The following is a 19,825-nucleotide window of genomic DNA, read 5'->3' on the forward strand; positions in this document are numbered from 1 at the left end:
GGTTGATTTCGGGGACTCCTCGGTATCGTTTCGGTTCCGAGGATCACTTGGGGTACTTTTGGGGATCATTTCGGGTCCTGTACAAGATTGGTCTTGATGACATCTAGAAGGATCACTGTACAGGACCCGAAATGATCCCAGGACCTGAAACGATCCCAGGACCCGAAACGATCCCCAAAAGTTCCCCAACTGATCCCGGGACCCGAAACGATCCCCAAGAGTCCCCGAAATGAACCCCAAGGAATTGCAGTAATGGACAACAAAAGGAATGTGTAAGGATTGGCTTTCAGTTTTAAAAACATTTGAAACATTTAGCTTTATTTATGTTATTAAAAGGAAATTTACATTAACTAAAACTATAGTATTAAGATATTAATATACGACTGCGGGGGAAATACAGTGGTTGAGTCAGAAATTGGGGTCAACTAACAATTCCTGTGATAGTAATTTGAAGAACACGGTGTAGATAAATCATTTTTACATAAAAAGCCAAAAAGAAAGGATAAGACATGCTGCTTTTCATAGGAAGCGAAATGGGTTAAGGTTATTTTTTTGCATGTTTTTATTCGGCGAATGAAAGACCTATCCTATCATGAGATCATGCCGGGGTGTACGCACGACTACATGAGGAAATTTAAAACTCACATAATATTGCTTTCAACAAATGCCACATCCTCTTAATATTTTGCATCGGTAGTAGATGGGTTGGTTGTTTGAGTGTATTACTCAGTGTGCTTTTGTCGTTCCATCTTCTCGGCCAAACCGGCTGCCTAAATATAATGTGTCGGTAAATATTCGCTCGTGTAAACAAGAATTTCGTGGTGAAATACATGTTTGGTTGTCAAATGAATATTAATTTTTAGGGGTGATGTTTACCGGAAATGAGAGTCATGTGTCGGAACCGCAAAATGTTTAGAGTGTGATGGAAGGTCGAGAGTTTGGTTGATCTGAGCAAAGCTGTGCTATGTTTATGCTGTATTCCTTTCAGTAGCAATTGAAAGTTGTGTATTTGTTTTGGACTCTGTTTATGTGTTTAACGCCGGGCAATGTAATAAATAGAAGTATTGTATTGGAATTTAATATTTTTAAGTCACATTGTTTAGAAATTGAGTCGCTGTTAATCCTTAATTATGCTTCAAGAATTGCAAGTATTTCTTCTGCTTTCCCTTTGTCCATTACCGCAATTCCTTGGGGTTAATTTCGGGGACTCCTCGGTATCGTTTCGGGTCCCAGGATCATTTGGGGTACTTTTGGGGATCATTTCGGGTCCTGGGATCGTTTCGGGTCCTGGGATCATTTCGGGTCCTGTACATCACACTAAAATACTGCGAAATAATTTTGCCAAAATATTGAAGCGAATTACTGTAGTTTACTTGTACGGCGGCCAGCCAGACTGGGTGTGCTCTCTCTCTCTTCTAATGGTAGAGACTCAACAGCGTAGCTCGCAAAATACACGCCCAGACTGCTTAAAATCTCGTACTAATTTGAAGACATAACAACCAAGTACAAACATCTTTAACATTTAAACGATATAATTTAATAGCAGAATAAACGGATCAACTCATATGTTCACTACACGCTGTGGGGATTGTGCCTCAGTAACCAACTTATACAGTGTTGCTTAGATATCTGTGCTCATGTATTACCCTGGGTACCACAGCCTCCAGACTTCTCTCGTCCAGTGACGCTCGGGCGAGAGAAGTTTGGAGGCTCTGGTACCCAGGGTACTCATGTTTTTCCTATTTGGCGAATTGCGATGTTTTCCCCACAATCTAATGGAAGAAATATAAATAATTTTATTGAAAAAATATACATTTACATTCTTTTATAATGTTAAGTAATATTAGTAATATATAGTAATATAACTACATCTCTGCAGCTTTTTAAAGTCGTCATGTATAAAACTTCACTTAGGAGTAGCTTATTTATCTGATGTGCGCAGTTGTTTTACAAGCAAGAAAATTAAGGCAATGTTACAGAGCAAACTAATAATAAGCAAACATTTTAATGAGAAGAGCATCCCGCAGACAATCCCAGCAGGACTCCATCTTGGAGATTGGTCTTTCTGAGGGTATGCTTGAAAGGGCCCCTAGTGAAGAGAAAGTTCAATTTACTATTGTAAAATAGAAGTAGTTTAATCATCAATTTGTTAGCTTTTCAATAAAATAATCTCCTACATTCTTTAGTTTTCTACATCTTCTACAGGGTCAGAGTAGGGGGTAAGGCACTGGGGGTACCCCTCCCCCCATTATTTTCAAATATTATAAGGAAATGACCAGTAGGGGCGTGGCTGTGCCACCAAGCTTCTGAAAAAGCTCTTTTTAGCCCCTAGGCATTTTTCTTATTTGTCTTTTTCATCTCAAAGAGGAAGGGGTCTTAATAGAGATGGGCTTATTTTAAAATCATCTTTTTCTCACACTAGGTATTATTTTAAAATCTCTTTTAATGCTTTTAACAATAGGTATTTTTGCTTCTGTAATTACTGTCATTCATTACTGACTTTTTCCTCATTTTCCTCCTCCCCTTGAGACTCCATGCTAATATCATGCATTTGGTGATTTGCTGAAAGAAAGAAAAAGAGAAAGTTCTAAATCTCTCTTGATCATTTCTAAGGATGGTGCTCAAACACACCATGGGAAGTTTGATTTAGACCTCCTCTGCACAGGCTGCCATTGCTGAGGTTGAGGGTAGCAGGAACTATGAGAGGCCTTTCACCCGTTGCTACAAGAGGACTTGGAGTAGAGTCTTGTAGTGTAGTGCTCATAGGGATGGTCACACCAGACCAATAGGAGCCTAAGCCAGAGAAAAACAAAACAATTGCTCTAGAACATTTGTCTAGCATGTAAAAGAAAATGATTTAATAGAATCATTTATATGTCAAAACCCCAGTGAAGCCCTGTAATCATGTTTGTTTGCCATGCTACTCGGGGCCAAAGCAGAGGATGGGGCACTGGGAGCATGTGCCCCCCAATATTAAAAAAAATGACCAGGAAATTACCAGTAGGGGCATGGCCATGCCCCAAAATATTTTCTTAATGTTTTTGCATTGTGCCCCCCCCCAGACTAGACCAGACTAGACAAATGTTTTGGCTATTCAATTTGACTTACTAGTGTGAATTTAGTGTGAATAACAATTATTCCTTAGTAATTGTTGAATACTCTATTGACCACCTTATCTTGATGGAAGGATATTGTTACTTGTCCTGGTTTTGAGGCAGATGTTCATTATCACTGCCTGTGATGTGCTTATGTCTGTAGTTACCTGGACTACTGGTCCTCGCTTGTACTTTTTGGCTGTCTGACATGTCTAGCGATAACCAATTAAGGGTGTGGTCAAAATAACTAGGAAGATTATCTTCAGCATCATCATCAGAATCCTGAAATCAGAAAACTTTTTAAACTAAATAACCATAAAGTTTAAGGAATTCACTATCTTCAATATATTTACATACCTCACTGAACTGGTTTTCCTGTTTATAGGAATCTGTTGAGCAAGGCGTACTACTTCGACAAGACCGTATCCTGCAAAAGATACAAACATTACAAAACCTGAACAGTCTCTTGCTTCGAGGGTTATCAGCAGGCATGCAACTGCACTCCTTCCCCCCCCCTTTGGCGGCCAAAAAGTGTGTCATTTCTTATTAAGGAATCTTCAAATACCTTGCTTTTTCCATGTGTGGCAACAAGGCAATGGAAGAACCTTACCCTAAGGTCTGATAAAGACTTATACAAGTCTGAAAGGGGGAACAAGGATAAAAGCACAGCAGGGGGGAGGGGTATTTGGGTATTTTGAATAGGTTTAACATTATTAGTAAGAACTTTTGAGGGTTGAAGACTACCTTTGGGGGGGGGGGGGGAGGTTGAAAAGTGCAGTTAGGTAATCTTTTGAGTTTTATCATCTTTACCAATACTTCAAGGCTGGATGGTGTAGTGTAGAGGGATGGAATTCTCCTCTTAATGAACAATATGTTATCATATTTAAATGTCACAGACAAAAGTGAGGGTAGTGTTTAGGTATCCTATCATTTGCTTATATGCACATCTATGAATTCTATTCCAACACATCACTTGCCTTTTTTTCTTCACTACTTTTGAGCTTCTATAATTCAGCAGGGCAGCATAGATACAAGCGATGAGATTCAGAGCCCAGCAGACTAAAGCGAGGATAGGACCTATGGTCTGTATTGTATCAGCTTCACTACTAATGAAAGCAACAAGGTTTAATGGAAAATAAATTTCTGAGATACTCAATATCAAGTATATTTGCAATAAAAAGCAATTACTGTACTGCATTTAAAAAAAAAATTTGGCTACTGTATATCAAAATTACCAAAAGATCATCAAATGAAATTATTGGAAAAGCCTAATAAATTTGTCATGAGTGCTGTCTGAGTTTGCAGAAACCTTTACCATAATAAAACACCAAGAGAAAAAGACACCACCAGAGTCACAATCCCCAACCTGAAAACACACACACCTAGTTATTAGTGCAATGATATTGTTTTTTAAAAAAATCAATGAAACACAAAACAGAAAAAAATGTTTTAAATAGAAAATTACCTGGTTTGCCATCTAACAAAGTTGACAACTTGAATAATAAAACTGATGGAAACAAGATGAAGAGGATCTAACAAATAATAAAGATAATAAAGTTAATCTCCTGTATTAGATTATCTTATAAACAGAATGTCCTGTTCGGGTAGAGGTCTGCTGCAGGAGATCCGTAACCCCTGTTTAGGACAACTTAATATGAGACAAGATACATAGTTTGGACAAAAAAAAACAATGTTCATATCGTCCTGTATAGGACAAGGGCAAATGATCAAAGAAAAGCTAAATACTCTCCAAACCTCTGAAGTCATGAGTAATAACAAGGCTTGTTGATGTCATTCTACTTGACAATTCATGTGAAAGCAAATTAAATAAAATCGGAACCATGCTCAGGACAAAAGGCTTGAATTATAAACGTGTACAGTACCATGCAAATGCACTACTACTATTACTACTACTTCTTAGATTGTGCACTACACATGAGACTCCCTTTACTCGTCAGCAGATATGCACAGAAAAATACAAATAAAGAGCTTCACTTACTCCTTAGGATGAAAGTCTGCATTAATGCCCATTTCCTGTAACCAGCACAGATGACTGTTACAATTTCAAACAGCACTGGGGAATAAATACTTTTCCCTGGCTTCCAATGATGTAACCATGCCTCCAAGCCATCATGAAGTCTTCTCAGAAGATTTTGAATGGATAATGTGAAAACATTTTCTAAGCAACAAAACAAACCGGATCAATAAGCAAGGTCACATTGCTAAAATAGTAGAATCACTTCCCCTTCAGTTCTAAGGAAAGGTGTTGCACATTCACCACTACAGTTATGATTTAAAATGCTCTTATTCAGAGAAGATGCCTACCTTTATAGAGAAGGTTGCACTTGCAAATTTCTGCTTTTAAAAGCAATGTCAGAAAAAGAAGAGAGGAGAACTGAAGTACTATAGTCCATGGAGACATCCTCGACTCTCTTCGGTTGCTACCCTAGGTAAGAAATTAAATAAATGAATGAATGAATGAAAAAATTCATATCATGAGCTATTAGACATCCATTCTACTGCACAAGTTGCCTTGTATCTACATTTAGCATAGATCTACAGAAAGATAAAGATATCTTTAAGGTTTTGTCTTATTAGTATTGTTTTTTTATTTTTTATTTTTTTTTCTCTCTCTCTCTTTTCTCGTTACAGCAACAAACAACAAACAACAAACATCTTTTATTTGCACACAAAATTAAGTGTTACATAGGTTGTTTTTGTTTTTTTTTTCATTAGAGATATAATATTACTCTTCTTTTTCTTTTTTTCTTTTTATATTCATATATTTATTGAGAGGGAGAGGAGAGAAAAACAACCTAGGGTTGCATACCAAGGGGGGACAATGCTTCGGTGCGGGCACCCTAGATTAGCTTGAGAGCTAAACAGGCTAGGGTGCACTTAAATGTTAGGGAAAAATCCTACTTTGGAGATCTGGAGGCTGTGTGCATAAGCAAGAATGTACGAGAAAACACAAATATAGAGACACGACAAGGATACAACAAGGATACGACAAGAATACAAGCTGGTACAAGCAGAGCGGAAACAAAGACAAAAGGAAGGAAGGAAGGAATATATGGCCAAGAATTAGGTGATAGTATGGGTTACAGGTGAAGATGTGGTTGGGTTAATAGGTGGCGACCATGTCGTCTGATAATTTTTTTTTTTGAAGGATTTCATATTTAAGTCTTTTTCATTTTTGGTGAGTTCGTTCCAAATTAGTATACGTCTAAATCAGATGTTGAATTTCCCGTAGTTGGTTCGTGCTTTAGGTAGGGTGTAACTAGATTTGGCAGAAAGTCGGGTGTTGTATTTGTGGGAAATTATATGAAAGAAAGAGTCAAAAGTTGTGGGGAGAGTTCCGCTGTGTGGAAGTAAACTATATCTTTAACCTTGAGAAGTCCTAGTTGTTTGAAGTTAGGGGAAGATGGGGCATCGAATTTAGAAAAAGTCATAATTCATATCGCAGGTTTTTGCATTAAAAAGAGAGGTTTTAGTGTTGTACTATAGGTGTTGCCCCATACTAAAATTCCGTAAGTTATATGGGGGAAAACAATAAGTGAATAATATAGTTGTTTCAAAATGTTAATGTTGACAAAGTAACGTATCTTTGAGAGTGCTCCTAGATTACGTTTAAGTTTTTTGCAAAGCCCCGTTATGTGGCATTTCCAGTTAAGATGTGAGTCAATCATTATTCCTAAATATTTTATGTATTTTTCTGATTCGATTGGTTTATTGTTTATCTTTAGTTTTATAGGATGAGTTACTTTTTTCTGGAGAGGATGGAATAACACAAAGTTAGTTTTATCTATATTTAGAGAGTTTATTGGCACAAAACCACGTATATATATTTTAGTTCGTAATTCACGGTATATTCTAAATTAGTTAGGTTTTTGTTTGAATAGAACAAATTGGAATCATCTGCAAATATGTTAAAGTCTAGGGTTTGGGAGGAGTTGTTAAAGTCGTTAATGTATAGTAGAAAAAGAACCGGACCAAGCACAGACCCTTGGGGAACTCCGTAGGAGATGGACCTCAGTGAAGATTTGCTGCCTCCAATTTGTGTGAACTGTTTTCGATTTGTAAGGTAGGAAGAAAACCAGTCATATGCGATGCCACAAATTCCATAATGTTGGAGTTTGCGTAAAAGAATCGAGTGGTCTACAGTATCAAAAGCTTTACTAAGGTCAAGGAAAAGTCCGCACGAAAATTGGCCCAATTCTATGGCTTTCTGTATTTTGTCAACAGCGCTTAGTACAGCATGAGTTGTTGAGTGTTTAGGGCGGAATCCAAACTGATTGCTGTATAATATATTATGAGTTTGTAAGTAATGATTTAAGCGTTAGTCGTTAGTAACTCACCTTATTGGGTAAAGGTGTTATTTTTGAAAGCTGAAGATAATTATTTAACATAATGCAGCGTAAATCCTTTTCTTGGTTTGCCAGATGACTATTCAGCACCGACTCACATGCTGGGCACAGTCCGTATGTTAGATCCAATAAAGCTCTGTACTCCTCAAACTCATCACAAAAATCTCTCTAAATGTAAACAGATGTATCAAGCAGTTGAATTAATAAGTATCATAATCACCCATTTTCTTTTTCCCCTTTGTTGGGATTGCTAATTGTTTTGAGTGGCCTTCATTTAAGGCTGGATACGTATTCAGAATTTAGATTCCTACTTGGTTTGAGAATATGATACATAATACATGAAACATATAAAAAAACTGATAGCAACATGAAAAAAAATGTTTAGGCTTAGCAATTATCAAGAATTGAAAAAGTCCTTACCATTTGTTATGAACAATTAAATTGAATAAGTATCCTTGTTTTTCTTGGTTGTACATACCTTACCAGAAGACTCAAAAGAATTGAGTTGTTTGATTTTTATGGATTGCTTTGCTTTGCAACTAGCACAGAACTCTGGCTGATGTGCAAGAGAGTGTTGTCCTGTAAAAATTCCTACAATTTCGATAAAAACAACCACATTATTATAACATAGAATCAGTACCATTTCCGAAATGGCCAAATGAATCGTTTTTTTCTTTTTACCTGGTGCAGCATAAGAAAGGGGCAGTCCACTACTCGGTTCCCGGAAATTGCTGGTCTGGCATGGAACTGTCTTCAAATAACGCCTATTTTCCTAAATGGAATAACGCAGAATAATTAAAAAGTAGCTATCGTACAAAAAAAAAAAAAAAAAAAAAAAAAAAAAAAAAAAAAAAAAAAAAAACATAGAACAACTATAATCAAAACAAGACATCACGCGATCCTTGAACTCAACTAAAAATCTGGGCGCAATGCCTGAAAGCTCACAAAAGCGCAGTGAATGTGAGCCCATATATGCACACCAACTGTCCGGTTTGTAAATGCGCACGTGTGGTATAAGTTCATACGGAAAATAAGCGATGTCGTACCTGAAAGAGCAAATTGTCGTCTACATCGCTTGTGTAAGTATAAGAGGAGCCCATTATATGACCCTAAGCTCTTCCAGCGATAGAAATGATTGACTGCTTCAAGTTAGAATCAGAACACAATATTTTATCGGCCGCCATCTTGAAAAGCAAGTGCTAGGCTGCCTACGAAATGACACAGGGAACGAATAATCAATTAAAGCACAGGCAACCCGTCATACTCAAAAGAAAGGGAACAAGGAGAACATATACTCATAGTCTGATTGTTATACGAACAGGCTGTTCGGGGACCCAGCTACCATAGACTCTCTTTGCTCTCTTTGTAGAAGCAGACTCGTACCAAGTCGCTCAAAAGAAGAAGAGCGAGGCGCGCAATCCTTTGAGCAGTTGAGCGCCGATCCAGACTCGTACCCAATCCCTTGAGATCCCTTTTTTTACGACTGGGTAGAGGAGGTCGAGGGTCGAGACTGAGTGATCAGAGGCAACGCAGCCACATGCCGCGCGCGGATGTAGAAAAACGGTATATAATAACCAGCAGGGAGCCAAAGTTTCGTAAAATTCGGTCACCCCTACCTCACTCTACATAATATATATGTTTCATATAGTAAAGTGAGGTAGGGGTGACCAAATTTTACGAAACTTACAGAGGTAATTAAAATGAACACTTCTAACCAATCGGTGAATTGTGAGCTTGGGCTCCCTGTGATAATAACTATGCGATTATGTTTTTTTGGTCGCCGTGCGGGAGCCCTGCGGTGCCCGCACACTGCGATAATTTCACAAACGTCTCCTCAGTAGAGTTAGTTGATACTACCACAATGCATATTGTATTTTCATATTTACTTACTTATTGAAAAATAAACACATAAACTTGTAGCCTACAGCATTTATGAACGGTATTACGAAACAAACCACCACTCGATATCATTTTATTTGTTGTTGGAATATGCTTGCCATGCTTGAATAAAATAATTGTATGAATCTTCTGACTGCTGACGAAAACAAAAGCAACTCTTCTTTATAGCAGGAGTTGCAGGAGAACCGTAACTTTCTTCCGCAGACATTATCAAACCGAACTTTTATCAATGTTATCTCCCTTTTTACACCAAAAACATAAAAATTAGACATAAAAAATATGCATATAGGCCTCTTTTTTCGATATGAACGTCGGAGTTTGCAACCTTGTCTGTTTTATATACTGGAGTTGACGGAAAGAATTCGCAGCGGCTAACTGCTAACTGCTAAAACAGCTTAGAATGGAACTGGAATTTAGAAGCATCGATAATTAATGAGATAGCACACCGTTAAACTACTGTTTTTCGAAGTCAGAATATTTATTTCAGCAAGATTGCAACAAGCTCATCTCTCTCGTACAAACTCTGAAATAGACCTGTTCTACATTCGCCGTGAGCCTGGGCGACCTGTGATTTAGAGAGAGAAAAAAAGATTACAGAAAAGTGTGATCGAAGGACTTGCGTTCATATACAAGAAATTTTGACTGGTCTGTATTCCAAGAAACTGTTTGCAAACATTTTATTAAGCTTATTTAAAATTATACAGATTTTATTCTGGAAAAATATATCCTGGACGTCGATGCCCAATACCCAATGTCTGTCCAAACAATGTCCTTTCGAGCCCCTCGGAACTGTCCCGGAGGCTGGAAGAATCTGTATGTTATTCCATTCCATCTATGCATACAACATAGAACTAAGATTGCAGAATGATTTATAGCCGCTTAATGTCGCGCATGTCTAGTATTAGGCTCATCCACTGGTGTAACATATGTGAACTGTTTTGAGTGTTCGATGACTGCAGGTTCGTAAGTGTCCTCAGGTCCGAGTTCCTCAAACTCTACTTGACTTTGAGTGTCGATCTGAAAAAAAAAATAAGTCACTTAATTTTGCTTACTTTATTTATTATTATTTTTTCCTTTTTTCACCGTTTCCAACCAACTTTTTCTGTGATTCCTTCCTTCCAAAGGTGCATCTCTTGTTTCTTTTTCACAAAAATACTTTGACGATGAAGGAAATGGAATTGTTTAAAATCGAAGGAGATTGCGAAACTTATTTTACATGTTAATTTAAAAAAGTTTTAATATCGTTGAAAAGCTCCTTGTTCACATGTATATTTGTTTTCCGGCGCGGAAAAGCCGAATCTCAAACAAACACAAGTTCAACAAGCCAATCTCGCTACTGCGAAACAGCTGTAAGAATCCCTTACCTCCAACAATGATCGCCGTTATTTCCCCTTTTACCATTCACCATATTTATATAAAAAAATACTTTGCTATGTGGCTAAGTATTTTTTAGTTATCTTCAGGCTTCCATTGATTTCTCAATAAGTTATTTTTACATATGTTAAAACAGACAATAATTTTGTCGTGTAAAATACTTTTTTTTTCTTGTAAGGGACCAGGTATTGCCTTTTCCGTATTGTCTTTTTACCTCTTTTTTCATTCTTTATGTATTTCATATTATCTTTTAAAATGCAAATCCATTTATTTTTCACTCGTTGATCATTTTTTGTGTTATATCATCTTGCGATTTCCATCTGGTCAAAACGCCCATCAAACTCATTCCGCGTACCCCGTGAGATCTATCAACGGAAGCTCCAATTTTTCATGTTTCAACGTCAACCCTACCTTCCTTTTGGCTTTAGCGCTCGTTCGCCGCCTTCTTCTCCTAGAACATATAGCATTTACACAGGGTGGTCTAAAGTCGTCAGCCTTTCGCTTGAGTTGGCCTCCTGAGTCCTCGAGCGATTGTCCATTCAGTCCGTAATCATCCGTTGAATGAGAAATAACTTGTAGAGCTAAAATTAGAAGAAAACCAAAACAGAAAATGGGTTTCACCATGATGCCAGTCAGAGATATGATGAGCTACTCGTTTTATGTGCTACTGGAATCTTTAGTAAAGTAACGCGCAGGAAAGAGGAACTTGAATCTCCATTTATATGTTCACCCCTTGAATAACAGGAGTTAGAAAACACCCCCAGGTTTCCACGGTTTCTTAACAACCATTTGTGACTAATCGTTCATTGAAAGAAAACAGGTGCAACTTTTTTGCCAGGTCGTTTTATTCATAATGCACACTTTTAATTGTCATCTATGTCCTGAAAGATCATATGTGAAAGAAAAAACACTTCCAATAGTTAGAACCGTGGTAATAAACTCTGTGTATTCCTTTGAAAGCAATATCTCCTTTTCTTTGTGAACTTGTATGGTAAAAGTCTAAAGTATTGGAAGTCTAAAACATAAACAAAACCAAAAGAAAGAGGAATAACTCGGATATGAGAAAGTCAAGGGGATGTTAGCTTATTTTGAAGGAAAACAGGAACATTATCAACTTCTTAACTTACATTTTCAATCACTGCAATCTAACTTTTTGTAATAGCTTGATTTTACAAACATTTTCATTTACGATAGATAATCGCGTTTACGTGGAATAACTGGAGCTATGACTGCACTGTTTATCGATTAATTCTGTGTTCGCCACATACGTTTTGATTTTCAATCGTTATAAGAGCCTGTTGCTTGTTCCTTTTTCCATATTATCTTTGAATCCCACTTTTTCCCTATCCTTGGGCGAATTACCCTCATTTTGCTGTTAATTTACTGGCACGACACCCTGTTGGTACTACCTGAACTATTAATTTTTTTTAACCCGCTGCTCTTTGATTAAAAAAAAGAACTAGAAAGACGCCAAAAAAGTCATTTTTTCCATTTCCCAATATTTTTAAAAGAGCTGATTTAAAGTCACACATGAATATACATCGCATTACGCTAATAAAGACAAAGCTGCATGCTGTTGACAAAAAGGATAAACTTATAAAAATCAATTATCTAACTAGATCATTCAGTTATAAACATATTTCGTAATACCCTCCTAAGCAGCGTGTCGCTCGTTTCCTTTGTTCCGCGAAGCAAAGAGAACCCGAGACACAGAAATCTTTGGCACAGGAGGGCCATTTTGCAATTTTTCACTTCTTGCGACGATAAAAGTAATCATTAACCAAGCTGTCGTCTAAAAAGATTCATGATGTTATTTTATAGGACACGGAGTGGAAGTCCTAATAACATTTCTGCTGTGCAATACAGCGTCTAGATTGTGCAGTCAAAAGAAATCCCTTTCGTTTTCACATTTTATCCCGTGTTCCTTTAATAGCACGGTCAATTAAGAGAACTCTTTTTTTCAAATCATTTGTGTGTTTTTTTTTTCAAATCAATAGGTGTTTCCTATTGTATAGTATTTTGGCACCATTGAAGTCAGTTTTATAAAAGGTTTAGCATTAGTGGCTTTCCTAAAATGTTTTGCTTTGAGTGGAAAACATTAATGGGCTAGGTAGAGTGCCATTCGGTAAATAGAAGCGATCAATCTTTATGTTTTCCGTCGCACATGTAACAGAAAAAGTACCCCATGGGCGCGTTGCAAAAATAAACATTTATCGCCAACGCTTACACATGATCAGTTCAAACTGTTTAGATGCTTGCCTCATGTTTTATATTTCTTTATTATGATTAACATTATTATTATCATTATATTATTAGGTTTAAGGTACTTGATGGAGCTACATCCGTGCGCGTCTTTCTCTTTGCGCGAGGAGTTTTATGTTGTTCGTGGGCCACAAGGATCGAAACTCTATTATTTCGAAGCATCAAGCAGATGACGTGATACATCTGTTATCTTTCTGCCTGTCTTCCGTCTCTCATCTAATGGTGGATTGTTGAATAAACAAGCCCACTGAAAACTCATGATTTGTTTTAGCTTTTTTAAGAATTTTAGAAAGCCTGCAGATTCTAAGACATATGACGAATGTAACCCGAGTGTCTAGTACTGGGGGAGGGAGGGGGGAAGTCAGTTTGTGTTAGCAGTTAAGAGAGTGAAATTCGAGACACAAAAGTCGAAACAAGGAAAACTTGAGCACGACCCAGAAAAAAATGACACGATCCGTAAAAATATAAGCACGACCACCTTCCATCATTTGTATACCACTTCCCAAGCCCCTAACTCAAGCTGATAACAATTGAAACTCACTTGAAATTTTTACCTTATCAATTGATATCAATAATTATCATACGATAATCCATTTAAGGCCACCCTCTGGCTCTGGTATCGCTGGAGTTTATTAATAATCTCAATGCTTGCGAATAATTAATCACAAACACTTTCGGTCTTGGGACTGCTATTCGCCATTTGCCATTCACCGATTGCACTGACAGCGTTTTTTTTTATTAGGTGTATAACAAATGTATGAATAGTCAAAACTGAGGGCGACTTTATTCAAAACTATGGGGCTTTGTTTTATTCCTGGAATTCGAAATTGTAATTAGTTTGATCCAGGTCAGGGGTTCATATAACCGGGAAGTACTCGCCTTTGATGACCCAATCGAGTAGGTAACCCATCTTAAACTGGGTTTTATCTCTCGTAGCCTAAAGGTATCATTTTATCATCTTTAAGCTGATTTATTCATTAGTAGTTTCGTTACTACGAGAAATTGAAAAATGTTGAAATAAAAAATCTCATCAAGTTTATCCTATTTGTAACTGTTTATTTATAACTAAACAGGCAGGTTATGGATTGCGATGAGGAAAGGGCGTATTATTTTTTTTGCATTACACTCTTTTATAAGAACGTTCTTTTTATAAGAACGTCCAGCCTGAGATTTCACCAAATTTTAAGAACATGTTGCTAAAAAATGGGAAGGCTCAAATGGCAGAAAAAAAACTTTTCTTTTTTAGTCCTGATATATTCTAAAATACATAATTAAATTGATCATTTGTGTAATTTTCTTCCCAATAATTCATTGGGTATTATATTTTTATATACACTAAAAGTTAATCGTTAAGAACATATTCAGCCTTATAGTAAAGGAAAATGGTGCATAAAGTATGCCGAATTGTTCACATTTTTAGTACAAGCATGAAATTTGGCAAGATGGAAGATCTTGACAGCACAAGTATTTGCAATAGGACGCCACACCCTACAACGTATACTTCCAGTTTTATAGGGCTGCATGTAATTAACCTTTGAATGAAGAAAATATCTTAATGAATGATACAGAACTTAGAACTTGCTATCTGATTACAATAAACGTCTTTTAGTATTAATTCGTAAGACAAACCTTCTTGATATTACTTACAGCGCTTCTAGAGGATATACGTTTTTTGATTATAAATACATACCAGACATACACAATACTTAAGTACATATTAAAGTCACGCGAAATGTTTTTTGCTTCATGGTGATTATTTCTTCTTAGGACGCCACGCCCAATTTCGTATAATTACAGGTGGGATGTAATAAAATAAATTCTTTGAATGAAAACAAAGTACATTTCATAGAATGATACATTCCTAAAAAAAACCTTGCAGTTTGATTAAAATGAGCGTTTTCTATCATATAAAATTGGTAAGACACCCATTATTTAATAATACTTACAGTAATTCTAGAGAAATTTTGGTTTGAAGTACAAAAAAATACCAAACATGCACAATACATAGGATGCCACACCCAATTATGTATACTTACAGTCTATCTAGAGAACAAATGAAGAGTAATGACGTTAGCCATATACCTATTACTTTAATACATATCACACCACGTACAAACATCTGTTACACGCTGAAAGAATCCTTCATAAGGATACAACGCCGAAATTTAACTTCAAAACTAACTTTTTCTACGTTTTCTGTTTAATCATGCTCGAAAACTGGGAAAAGCTTATTTCAGTTTCTTGCGGCTATAAGCTGCTCAGCGAGCAAAGCTCAGATTAACTAACTGGTTGTGATCAAGTGTCCTCGTTCTACAACAGTGGAAAGAAGGACACCTGGGGCGTTCGTGAAAATGACACTCCAGTGCTGTTCTCACTCGGCAGCATCCTGACAAGGGATCTGTAAACCAAGCCTTCCACACTCTTGCCGCATCCTCCGCACTTGCCTGGCGGGGGATGTGGCAAGGGCCAAAGAGAAACAGAATAGAGGTTCTCCACCAATATCTGCTGCTCTGCTGCAGCACGTCTCGCGCGCTGCTTACATCGTTGGTCATTACTGAGTCAGACACTCACTGCCTGCCCTACAATCTCTTCACAATCTGAATGAGACAATACCAAACCGGCAGTGGACAGTAGGAGCATGTCTGGACCTTTCCAGAGCTGTCAAGTGATTGTGAGTTTTTACTCCTACGTGTGGGTGTTAACCGGAGAAAGGATGCGTGGTCGATGCAAGTTCGTCAAGTGGAACATCCAAGGCACAGCCAGGTGCAAATGTGACGGAAATTTGGAGGGCCAATAAAGCACAAACTATCCAAGTTGGTAAGAGCTAAAAACCAAATGGAAATAATATAGGCTGATTACCTTTTTCTGTTCGTAGCTTTGCATACCGTGCAATTTTTAACTCAAAACATTGGACACCGCGTCACTCCACTGTAGCATGCGTGGCCGATGCCATCCCGTCATTCCTTGTCGCGTGCGAGTACGATAACATCCTTTCACCTCTTGTCGTTTGCAATTTCGATGGCATTTTGTCACCACTTTTCGCTCGCGTGTCCGATGGAATTTCGTCTCCCTTTACTGCAAGTCGGGCACAGCGATGTAGCAACCTCACGTGCGTCTCTTTGGCTCTTCTCTCGTTAAAATGGATGGGTAAGTGAAATCTCTGACTCTGTTTCTAAGAATTATGAATAATTCATGCGCCAATTGAATCGAATCTAATACGTTTCTCTTATTTTAGATGTGATAGAGATCAAGTCAAGTGAAAGGTATGTTGAAAGGGGTAATATGATAACAGTTTGCTTGGGAACTTTAGTGCGAGCTAAAATCGCAAGCTGCTACAGAGAAACAAATAAGATGGGGCCAGAAAAGTAATAACATTTTGCAATAGTCTAATTTAGTAAACAGTCAACTTGGTGTTAGAGGAAAGAAGGGTCATGGTCACGGAAAACAGCAGCATTCAACATCAATAATCATAAAAATACTGAAAATAGCACCTCAAATTTGTAAAGAGTGCTTTTCATCACTATGGGATGAGAATTTGAAGTCATGGCAATGTAGGATTGCAAAAATATCCACGGATTCAAAATATGTTTCCATAAGTCTCTTTTCAAGTTTACCATTGCGTTTTTAGCTCGCACTAAACTACCCAAGCAAACTGTTATCATATTATCCCTTTCAACATACCTTCCACTAAAATAAGAAAAACGTATTAGATTCGATTCAATGGGCGCATGAATTATTCATAATTCTTAGAAACAGAGTCAGTGATTTCACTTACCCATCCATTTTAACGAGAGAAGAGCCAAAGAGACGCACGTGAGGTTGCTACATCGCTGTGCCTACCGCTGATCACTCGTTCCCAGATCCCTGTTCCCGGCTCCCTGTTTCCCGCTCCACGTTCCCCGTTTTAGTAACATCCTATAGAAACTGTATAGAAATGTTTTAGAAATGTATATTATAGTTGTTTCCTTGTGCAGAAACCAGACAAAATATTCTTTATCAGACATTAGTCTAGGATCCACACAATTACAAAAGTTGCTGTAAATAATTTAAGAAACCATAATTTACCATAACCTTTCCATATATTCTAGCTGATTTTACTCGATAAATATCCTTACTACTTGTACATCACTTTGATTGTAGTATCTCTGCTGCTTGTACATCACTTTGATTTGTAGTATCTCTGCTGCTTGGCCATGAGCAAGAACCGGTGTTCAGTCACATGTATCATATTGAAAAACATAGTATTTGAAGATTCCTTAATAAGATTTTACCCACTTTTTGGCCGCCAAGGGGGGTGCGTGTGAACCCTGTGCACCCCCCTGTGTACGCGCCTGGAAAATCTACTCCCCCGAAGAAAAATCTTTAAAGTAATAATCCACAATAACAGTGCCAAAAATTGTTCTAGGATGTTGTAAATCAATTAACAAACAAGGTAAACTAGAAATATCTTTCTTTTCAGAAAAAAAGGACACTGTGTAGCCTTTGTATGTTTTTTTTAATCAAAAACTAATTGAAACCAAATAAGTGGTATGGCAAACGATTTCAAAGTCGAATTTCCTACACAGCACGGGCGTACGAGAGATCGGAAGAGAAGTGGGCTATCACATCGGGCGAACAAAATGGCTATATTAAAAATGTCTTTGATTATGTCTGTCAACCCTTAACGAGTTTAACCGACAAATCCAATTGCCCCAATAAACCAGTACTTAAACCTTTATTATAGCCTTGTTGGCCATTATTGGTACTTTAGGAGTTTTGATCGACGCCGCTAATTACTTGAATATTATTCCATATCGTTATCACATTATTGTAAAGTTTCAAGGAAGTAGCTTAGCCACAAACTAGAGATGTACCAATTTCCTAACAAGTCTAAAATAAGAAACAAATGCTCGTTTGAGTGATCAATAGGAAGCCATCAGCATATACCCGTGAGAATTAAGAAGACAAGGAAGTATTCGAAGCAAGAAACATTTAAGACCTAGATTAAACGGCGTGTCAGAGTCGCATTATCGTAGAGCTCCAGAAAACTTCGAGGAAGGATGCAAAGCACGGCTTTTATTGCGCACGAAATGGAATTAAAGAGAAGCTTGGCCCCACATTTAATCTGGAACCACCCGAACCAGAACAGTGCGATTCTGACACGCCGTTTGATGGAAAATTGGCTAGGTCAAAGGGAACTAATAACATTGCTACGTTATGACTCTAGACAAATGTCTCGGTACCCCTATCACTCGAGGATTTCTCGAGCTTGCGTTTTCTATCTCGAACAAAAACAATTTCCATAGGATTTTCTTGTTAAGTTTTGGCATTTTTATGACTGCATTTTACTTTATACTGCATTTATAAGTTTCGCACCCTTGTTTCGTTATTATAATCAATAGCTTAGCATAGGCGTTTTCCAAATAGAATAATGCCATTACTAAATGATCTTCCAATAAACCCAATTTCCAACATAGCTCAAACCGAGCTTGATTTCCCTTTCCGGCCTCCCTGGTTCTGCCCTACAATAACGCCATTTTAAATTTATTGACCGAGAGGTCACCGATGACGACATAATGTTCCCTGTGGAGCAGTCCGTTATGGCCTGGAGCCTTTTCTAATTGACTTTCTGAGAGGCATGGGATAAGAAAGCACTTTTAAGTTTAAAAAAAAACTGATTAATATTTTGTTCTCCGTTCTATACCGGAGCGTTAGATTGCACTCGCGGAGCACCGCAACATATATGGTATTTTTAGAAATAAACTTGGTTACAATTCTTTGGATGCATTATTTTTAGCAAAGGAAATAGTTTTTTGCTAAAAGCACTTCGTCGTTTTATAGAAGGGTTGGGATCCTGTTGCTCAGGCGGGAGGTTAGGAAGCATTATCTGTTTTGGGTGATTAGCTGCCGCTATTACCTGTGAACGTTCCATTTCACATTAGCCTCTTCAGTGGTTTAAATTTGGCTTCATGAAGTACGCAGAATACGGATAATATGGATATTTTTCCATAGTAGAGGTCATAAATAAGAAGGTACCAATCCAAGTATATTGTCGATATATCCCCCCCCCCCCCCCCCCCACTGCTTTAGAAAGAAGACTTGATTGATGTGTTTGCAGGATGTGCTAGACTGGTGCATATAAATAAGGACAGCATACCTAAGTGAAAGGGCCTTGAGAAGAGTTGAGACAACCAATGGTATGAGACTGGTAAGGTACATCCCAGACTTCAAAACCGAGTTTTTGTTTAGTTGCAATTTTGAAATCAATATATATCGATAATAACTAAATTTAAAAGCCTATATTGTGTGTTATCCACCAGAAGAGTTCATTTATTTTCTATGAACTATAAATTTCCGGCTTTTGATGGCCAAGTTTCATATAGACTATAACGCATATCACATATATACTATAACATTTGCATGTAATAGATTCATTATTTGGCATTTATTGGCTTACTTTGCTTGGTTCCATTTTTTTATTCTCAGCCCAATATTCAGCTCGATAGGCTTCCCTAACGAACTTATATATCTTCTTTTCTATCCAAGAGATGGGTTTCCGTGTTTTTATTTTTGCTATTTAAAATCGAGGCCAGTGTTGTTCCAATACGCTAAGAACAAAAATTACAATCACACCATGACCCGGAAACATGACTCTTGGACGGAGTGCTTCATGCAGTTTTCTTTTTAATCATTATTCTCTCTCATTGATAAACAATATTAAAGTAAGCGTACCTCAAAAAAAAAATAATTATTTCATCTTGAAACGGCTGGGTTTTATTCAAATGCGCGATGCCGATATTAAATTAAATTAATTAAATTTCTACTAATTAAATTTCTATTGGTTTTATA

General features: G+C 37.3%; 1 protein-coding gene and 1 long non-coding RNA gene across 4 annotated transcripts; both read right to left on the reverse strand.

Annotated features, from left to right (window-relative positions):
* Window positions 1-1,781: 1,781 nt before the first annotated feature.
* LOC5506499 lies at window positions 1,782-8,879 on the reverse strand. Of its 3 annotated transcripts, none has more exons than XM_032374894.2 (15): window positions 8,782-8,879; window positions 8,509-8,670; window positions 8,144-8,234; window positions 7,941-8,053; window positions 7,454-7,630; window positions 5,421-5,541; window positions 5,095-5,274; window positions 4,561-4,627; window positions 4,411-4,461; window positions 4,073-4,198; window positions 3,453-3,522; window positions 3,263-3,377; window positions 2,632-2,793; window positions 2,501-2,562; window positions 1,782-2,089 (listed from the first exon to the last, which is right to left on the reverse strand). In XM_032374894.2, exons 2-15 carry the CDS (start codon window positions 8,560-8,562, stop codon window positions 1,922-1,924), a joined length of 1,557 nt encoding a protein of 518 aa, XP_032230785.1. In that variant the 5' UTR covers window positions 8,563-8,670; window positions 8,782-8,879; the 3' UTR covers window positions 1,782-1,921. The 3 variants fall into 3 exon arrangements, with proteins under 3 accessions (XP_032230785.1, XP_032230786.1, XP_032230784.1); XM_032374895.2 differs by having other exon boundaries at window positions 2,653-2,793; window positions 4,073-4,201; window positions 8,782-8,878; XM_032374893.2 differs by having other exon boundaries at window positions 4,073-4,201; window positions 8,782-8,878.
* A 941-nt stretch (window positions 8,880-9,820) lies between these two features.
* Window positions 9,821-18,628, reverse strand: LOC116614188. Its single transcript, XR_007307385.1, has 2 exons — window positions 11,147-18,628; window positions 9,821-10,378 (listed from the first exon to the last, which is right to left on the reverse strand). It is a non-coding gene; the product is annotated as an uncharacterized LOC116614188 (long non-coding RNA).
* Between the last annotated feature and the right edge of the window lie 1,197 nt (window positions 18,629-19,825).

This window comes from Nematostella vectensis, chromosome 3, assembly GCF_932526225.1.
Source record: "Nematostella vectensis chromosome 3, jaNemVect1.1, whole genome shotgun sequence".
Taxonomy (NCBI): Eukaryota; Metazoa; Cnidaria; class Anthozoa; order Actiniaria; family Edwardsiidae; genus Nematostella; species Nematostella vectensis.

What these genes read in the sequence shown, in the direction of transcription:
- LOC5506499 (XM_032374893.2), bottom strand. Translation starts at nt 8,562, where the DNA reads ATGGGCTCCTCTTATACTTACACAAGCGATGTAGACGACAATTTGCTC. An exon ending in ACGACAATTTGCTCTTTCAG is followed by an intron (nt 8,235 to 8,508) that starts GTACGACATCGC and finishes TATTCCATTTAG; the next exon opens with GAAAATAGGCGTTATTTGAA. An exon ending in TAACACCTTTACCCAATAAG is followed by an intron (nt 5,542 to 7,453) that starts GTGAGTTACTAA and finishes TTTCTTACCTAG; the next exon opens with GGTAGCAACCGAAGAGAGTC.